Source organism: Erigeron canadensis, chromosome 1 (genome assembly GCF_010389155.1).
Source record: "Erigeron canadensis isolate Cc75 chromosome 1, C_canadensis_v1, whole genome shotgun sequence".
Taxonomy (NCBI): Eukaryota; Viridiplantae; Streptophyta; class Magnoliopsida; order Asterales; family Asteraceae; genus Erigeron; species Erigeron canadensis.
In genome coordinates, this window is record NC_057761.1 from 29,654,795 (window position 1) to 29,662,324 (window position 7,530).

At 31.4% G+C, this 7,530-nt stretch overlaps 1 protein-coding gene across 1 annotated transcript; it reads right to left on the minus strand.

The window, feature by feature from the left end:
* Positions 1-1,625: 1,625 nt before the first annotated feature.
* Positions 1,626-1,967, minus strand: LOC122589313 (cysteine protease RD19A-like). Its single transcript, XM_043761598.1, has one exon. The coding sequence runs from the start codon at positions 1,965-1,967 to the stop codon at positions 1,626-1,628; it is 342 nt and encodes a 113-aa protein (XP_043617533.1).
* Positions 1,968-7,530: the final 5,563 nt, after the last annotated feature.

Below are 7,530 nucleotides of genomic sequence, written 5' to 3' on the forward strand. Positions count from 1 at the left end.
TTTGCAGTAGTCATACCCCAAATTAACGGCCAAACTGACGCCCGTCGAGTTCAGGTATCGTCCGAGAGGAGAATTGATAAGTTGGGGTATGATGAAGGTAATTTTAAAGTTTAAGGTATCAAACCAATAATATGGTGGATAGTACAGGTAACATTTCAGTAAATAACCCTTTATTTTATTTTATTTATAAAAATCCTACAAACTTGTTACAAGTAAACGTAAATAGTCAAAATACAATTATAATCCACTAAAAAATAATACCAAATAAGTATTTCATAACGAAATATAAGTTTTAAATTTCACAAATAACAAAAAATAATATTAAAGTATCATAAAAATTGTTTTAAAAAAACTCAATTTTTTTTTGAAAATACTGGAAATACAGGAACGGTAATACCGGAAAATATCAGGAATACCTGAAATACCGGCCGGTATTAAATAATGAAAATACCCAAAATATATCGAGCTTAAAATATCTGGTACCAGTAATATCGATAATACAGGCTGGTATTTAATTAAAACTTTATTTTAGACGATGACTTAAAAGGAATGAGAGTTAGTGGCAAGTAAGTATAAGAAAATAATCTCAACAGTCGCCTCATAATTGTTGTGAATAAACACATCATGTGGTTATGACGAAATCGAATAGTCTCCATCTTCAGTTTTGTTTTTATGTACGAAATTAGTGGTGCACCTTCTGTTTTCTGTTCTATATGTGTTCATAGTGTTGAACAACATATTATATACGTACTTACCATTATAAGGTCTTTCGTCAATGATTTATTGATAACTAAAGTATAGTTCAACCTTGTGAAAGGTATGATTGTATGAATAATTTAAAAATTTCTAAGGGACTGTTTGGCAAGGGATTTTTAGGGCTTAAAAGCCCTTAACTTTTAAAAAATAAGCTCATTTTGAAAATTATAGCCCTGTTTGGCAATACATAAGAAATTAAAAGCTCCAGTCCTGAAAAACTTCTAAAAGCCTCAAAAGTCTTTAAAATAAAAAAGCTACAGCCTCAGCTCCAAGCTTTTGTGCCAAATATTTTTCAGTTTAACCAAAAATTCAATATTCTATTCCCATATCCAAACCAAAAACCGTATATATTACTCGGTTTTGATTATATACTGGACCGAAAACTGAATTTAGAAATGATTTGGTATTGTTAAACAGTTAGTTCGATGTACGGTTTAACTGGTTTAAACCCAAACGTGAATTGAACACCCCTAGTTAATTGGGGTTATATGTTTTATGCTTCAATTCTGAGTTCAACGTACATCCTGATATCAAGTCATCAAGACATAATAAGAATATATAATAAATTAAAAATATTATTCTTATATATCTTGTAACTATATGTAGAATAAAAATAAAATCAATAAGTATGTTACAAGGAAATCGAACGATTTATTTTTCAAAGTATCAATTACAACAATAAAAAATAAGAAACTGATTCTTGAATTCGGTAACAATTCCATGAAACTTTCGATCGTTCTTCTACATCATCCCTATATCACCTAGAATCTGAAAAATATTTTCGATATATCCATAATTCTTGAATGCTAGTATTTCTATATCATCTTCTTGAATCCGAACCTTACCCAAACCCGTACGCAGACCAAACTTCAAATCTTTAATCCAAGATGCTTCTTAAACTCCGCTGCCGTCATATCAGAAAATTGAGTAAACCCATGAACAGCCGACGGATCATCAAGCTTCTTGTTCCTCTGCATTGCTTGGCGCATGTTAGCTTTAAAAACCGAAAACCTGAAAGCCTCTTCTTCTTGCGAGGCGTATACTTTGTTAAACTTGTGCTTGAAGACGTTGAAATCGTGTTGGAGGCGGTATTCTTCTCCATCCCATTCCACGTTTCGGATTAGGATATCTTCATTGGCCCCTGCCACGAACAAGGAAGAAGAAGAAAGTAGAAAAAAGACTACTACGAAAAGAATAATTTGTCGATTCATTATGCTTTCGATAAAAATAAAAAAAAAAGTTTAGGGTTCTAATTAATAATTCTATTTCTGTTGTAACGAATGGGAGAAAAAATACGACTTATGAAGGCTTTAATTTATAGGTGATGAGACGGGTTATTATTGCCTTATTGGACCTAGACTCGTATACCAAAATTAAAGTCGGTCATTCTGTTTCGTGGAGTCCAAATGTTGTTACACGATTATATATCTAAATATATATTTTTTTTTATGGTATTGTTAGAATATAATTATTAATAATCATAAAAGGAAAGTAAAAGTAAGCACTACAACAAATTTGTTGATTGTACACATATTTTCTAGGCACTCTTTAAAAATGCGTAAAATTTTGTTAAGTTGTTCGCAATTAAATATGTGTACAAATAGTCTACATTAAAAAGTGTGTGAAAAAAGTTACAAGTTTCACTTTAAATGTGCGAACAAAAATGTTTACACACATTAAGTGTTAAAATTATTATAAATTTATATTCTTAACCTGGTTTATAAGTTGAGGGACTAAATTTGTACGTTTAGAACTTTGTGTGCAGGTTTTAATGTTTGGGCTCAATTTGACAAGTTAATGAAAGATGGAGGTGCAGTTTGAAGTTAGAAAATAGAGGCTATGTATATAAAGCTCTCATAACCCATTTTAGGGTTTTTAGATAATCACATACATATATACATATTCATATATCTATATTTCTGTATTTTTTTGGATCAATATTCGATCAATCTTGATATTCTAGATTAGGCATATCTTTTTAATAGAATTATTATCATTTAGATAATAGATTCATATCAAATTAGCTGGTGTGAATTTGTATGGTTTGATTGATTGAAATCAATTTATTCTAGTGTGATTGATTGAACTGAGATTCAATCATTTATGATTATCAATTTAACAATAACATGTGTACAATATTATATTTGTACGTGTTTTTAAATGTAAATATCATTTTCTTCGCAAGTAATTTCTTCGCACTGAAAAATCATTTCTTCGCGGATGAATTATACGCAAGTGCGTAGAAATCATTTGAGAAGACATGATCTCCACACTTATAAGTGCATAAAATATAAAATTTACACACACTTATTAGTGTGTACATTCTTTCTTCACATTTTTAAATGTGAAACTTCTAAATTTTTTCACACTTTTTTATGTAGATTATTTGTACACATTTATAAGTGCGAACAATTTCATAAATTGTATGCACTTTTTAAAAGTGTGTAGAATAAAGTGTGTACAATTGACTAATTTGTTGTATTGACGTACTTGGTAGTAAACCGTTATATCATCCTAACGAACGAAAAGTTATAAAGTATTTGGCACTAAACTGTTGTATCTAAAACCAACAAAAGCTATAAAATGGTCTGTCGGATTATTATCAACGGATTTCTAAAATGCAATTTTAATTAATAAAATCCGTCAGTAACCGCTTAAAACTTATATATAAAAGATGTCGCTTATCGATGAATAACATAATATAGTTTTTTCGTCATTAATATAAATCAAGGTAGTTAATTACGTCGTTAATTGTGCCAGACTTTTGTCATCGGTAAATCTGACATTCAACCCAATTTTCTAGTAATGATGAGGAGTGAACTCTCTGATGATGTCATTTTTTATATGTTAAAACGATAAATTGATGAGAATCGTTTTATCTCATGTACTGAATTGAAGCCCACATAATCCAACAAGGATAATGTCAAGATATTTCAACCAATTAAATTCAATTTTAAATTTGGTAATATCATTATTTTTTTTTTTCATGTGGTCAAGCACTTGGCATCATGGACAACATCTGATTTCCTAGTTTGCAACAAAGCGAGGTTCTCGTTTTACATTTGAGCAAGTTCTCCCATCAAAGATCTAACTAGTCAACCTTTCACCTGTTGATCTATTGTTACTTACAGGTGGATACGGCTTCCCGAGTGGTCAAATGGTTTTATTTCGTATGCATGAAATGCATTACGTACCCAAATCGTCATATTATTTATCAGTGTCCAAACCAAAGGGCGATCATACCTTAATTCATCCACTTTTCCTTTCTTTCATCTTTCTTTCATCCTAATCCAGTTAAGTGGATCAAGGTTTTTCCAATTGCATATGTTTTTCAGAAATTCTCGATGCATATCAAAATGTGTCAAAAATTCCCTAGCTTGAGTAGTGAATTATACTCGGCCTTTCAAATTAAACGGCTTCAAGAATGTTGTCGTCACTACACCTGATCGTCGGTAGATTTCACAACCCTACCACTACCTATACTATCTTATAAAGCATTTTGGCATTTTTTAAAATCTCACAGATGATTTGAACTACCTAAATTATCCTCTTTCTTTATTCACTAATTTTAACATATCTATCTAATGTACCTATAATACCTTTAAAATCTCAACCACTCCTTTTTTTCTCTCCTCAAATATCAACCACTCATTATTTTTTTCTTCTCCATAAATCATTTTATTCCTCTAAATTATTCAAAATCTTTTATCTCAAAAACCGTATATCGATAAATTATCAAAATTGTACGGGTGTTCTTAAAACTTCATACTCTTTTATTAGAAATGTAATTCAATATACTTTTAATGAATTTTTAATTCCGAGTACGGAGCCCGTACGCCTAAGGCATTTGGCTATCACATTCTATGACTTATCACCTCTTATGACCTATCACCCTCACCATCTCACCGCCGAATTGCGCGGGTACTATTGCTCGTTATATACAATCAAGGACAACTGGGACACTGGGAGGGGAGGCAGCAAGGCATAAGCCTAGGGCCCAAAAAAGTGAAGGGCCCAAAACCTGAAATAATAGATTTTAGGCATAATGTATTATGCTTAAAAATAATTAAATTATACTATTACATAGCAAAAGAGAAAAAAGAAAAAAGAAAGTAGTAAAGCTAGCTTCCAATGAGAATTTTAGGGGTCAAATTTTCTTCTTGTCTTACGCCTCAAACATTTTTGACATTCTCGGGTATACAATAAGTAGAATTATTCTAAAATTTTGTGCATGACATATATTTTGAGGAGGGGAATTGAAAAAGTGTTAACATCCTTCATATTTAAGTATATATATGTACTCTAAACCTATTCAAAACAAATCTTTGTTCTTAAGATTTAAGTCTGACTCATAGATACTGTCAGATTAAAATAACAGTAAAGTATTACGGATTAAAGAATCAAGCCAATAATTCAACATTTCGAATATGATTTCTAGCTTGTTTTGTTTTAAAAATACAAAAGATTCTATTAAAGAAGGTAAAGGGAGTATCTACCTGGAACATGTTGAAAATTGACTCCTTGATATAAGAGTAGAATTGGAGTTTGTAAAAGGAGATTGGGAATTTTTGAAATTAATTGTATGGAATGCCACGTAGTCATATAATTAATTTTCATCATCAAGATTGAGATTAAAAGTGAATAAAAAAGCCGTTGCAGTCAGACTTACACTACAGTAAACTTGTACAAATAATGGTCCTCATACAAGTATGGGCTTCATACCAAAATTTCTTCACTTTCGAAATGGGAGTTTGCTAAAATGCTAGACTTTAAAAAGCAACAACAGAATTCAATGCTACTTGCTATTTTAATGGTACCTTACTGCTAAAATCTAAAGTGCCTTGTCACTATCATACTCATGTCATATTTCTTGTTAAAATTCTATATAATATGTCCTTCAAGATTGGTACTTTTTCTTGTCTTCTTGATATAATTGATCCTGATCGATATATAATATATGGGGAAGGGAATATGATGCTGTTAGGCACTTAAATTTGGTGAAAAATTTCTCACATATTTTTTTTTTAAACCATAAAATTAATAATAGGGGACAAACATTTATTCAAAATACTAAAATATTGGTATGGGAAGGGTTTTTCACCCAAATTGGGTGCATAATGTACAAATGAGTAACGAAGTCCCATTACCATCTTGTTTAATGTGCTTCTTGCATACTTTGTATAATCAACTAGCTAGTTTGTTTCCTAGTCATTAGTAGCAAGCAAGTCCGCTATTAATAATCATTCAACAGGTTCAAGCTAATATATACATTGTACGTTCTTACCTGGTTTAGTGTAATGGGTCAACAAATTACTTCTTTTTTTTCCCCTAGTTTTAAGCAAGTCCCTGGCCAATTCAAATTATACCGGGAATGTGAATTTTTTTGACTTGGGCTTACGCACCCTAACCGGAATATCTCGTGGTCGTTTCCAAACATTCCGTAACAACCCTCAAGATTCTATATAGCAAGATGTGAACTTTAGATTTCTAGCTTGTAGAACTAATACATTAACCATTAAATTAACATGGTTGGAACAAGTTGCTTGTGTAGACAGAAAATTAAGGGTTTGATTCTCACTCCATGTAAAGGTCGGATGTTCTTTTCTATCATTTAGATGGAACCTGAAAGCAGCCTTTTTACCTAGGCAGGGGTAAAACTATGTACATCTCAACCTTCTCATACACCGTCGAGATATTGAGACCAAAAACCCGTAGAAAACAATATTGGGTGCTACTTACTTACTTAGAGGGATATAATCAATGGTTCTCATCAATCTGAAGTTGATATTTGCCTAGCATCCAACTATATATATATACACATTATTATGGCTGTATATACATACTAATCCTACGATTTCCTTGACTTGGATATATATATGTTAGGAAAAATTGTAGTCTACTGATAATGATCAATGTCAGAATAACTAACCTTTCTTTGATTAGGCAATAAGACGAAATTTAATATATTCTTACAATAATCTAGTTATTTCTTAATTGGTCCTTCTGTAGCTCCTCGTTAGCCATCGATTATAAAATCCAAAAGAACTAATTTCTTAATCGATCGGTCATTCATCTAATTAGGTCACTGCACGCTGTTATAATTAGCTCAGGCACTACATCGATTGATCACTATACGTCTTGTGTATAACAATTAAAATCTCACTCGTACGATGATAATGGAGTTGGGGGTAATGTTGTGCGTTTTTTCATTTTTACCTTGAGTTAAGACGCTGCCCATAGTCAGTCAATGGTGGTAAGTGGCTGCATTTATGAATCTATTTTAGCCAAGAATATGTAAAGATGATTTTGGTATCATATAGAATGCACTATCCTACATCCCCAGGCATTTTTTGCTCAGAATTTTCATCCCTGAAAAGGGTATAATTCCTCGATTCGTATAATAACATACACATCATGGAGTCATCATAATGACCTTTGAATCTATGTAACAAAATTCTCCCTTTTCACGTTTCTCTTTTAAAAGATCATATACACCAGTTAGTTTATATCAGATCTCTTGCCATTACCTTTAATTCGACACAAAATAGTTTAGAATTATACTGTCCGGGTAACATTTCAAAGCCAAACCGCGCCAAAGTTAAAGTTTTAATTTATATATAGAATCTTGGATGCCAATGAATCCCAGGTTGTCTATAGCCTTTTTCCTTTGCAGAATATGTGTCCTAGAAAGTTATTTCAGAGTAAGCTATAAACTATATACCATATAATTAAAACAAACAAAACTAGTTAACATAAACAATGACACATATAGAA

What these genes read in the sequence shown, in the direction of transcription:
- LOC122589313 (XM_043761598.1), bottom strand. Translation starts at nt 1,967, where the DNA reads ATGAATCGACAAATTATTCTTTTCGTAGTAGTCTTTTTTCTACTTTCT.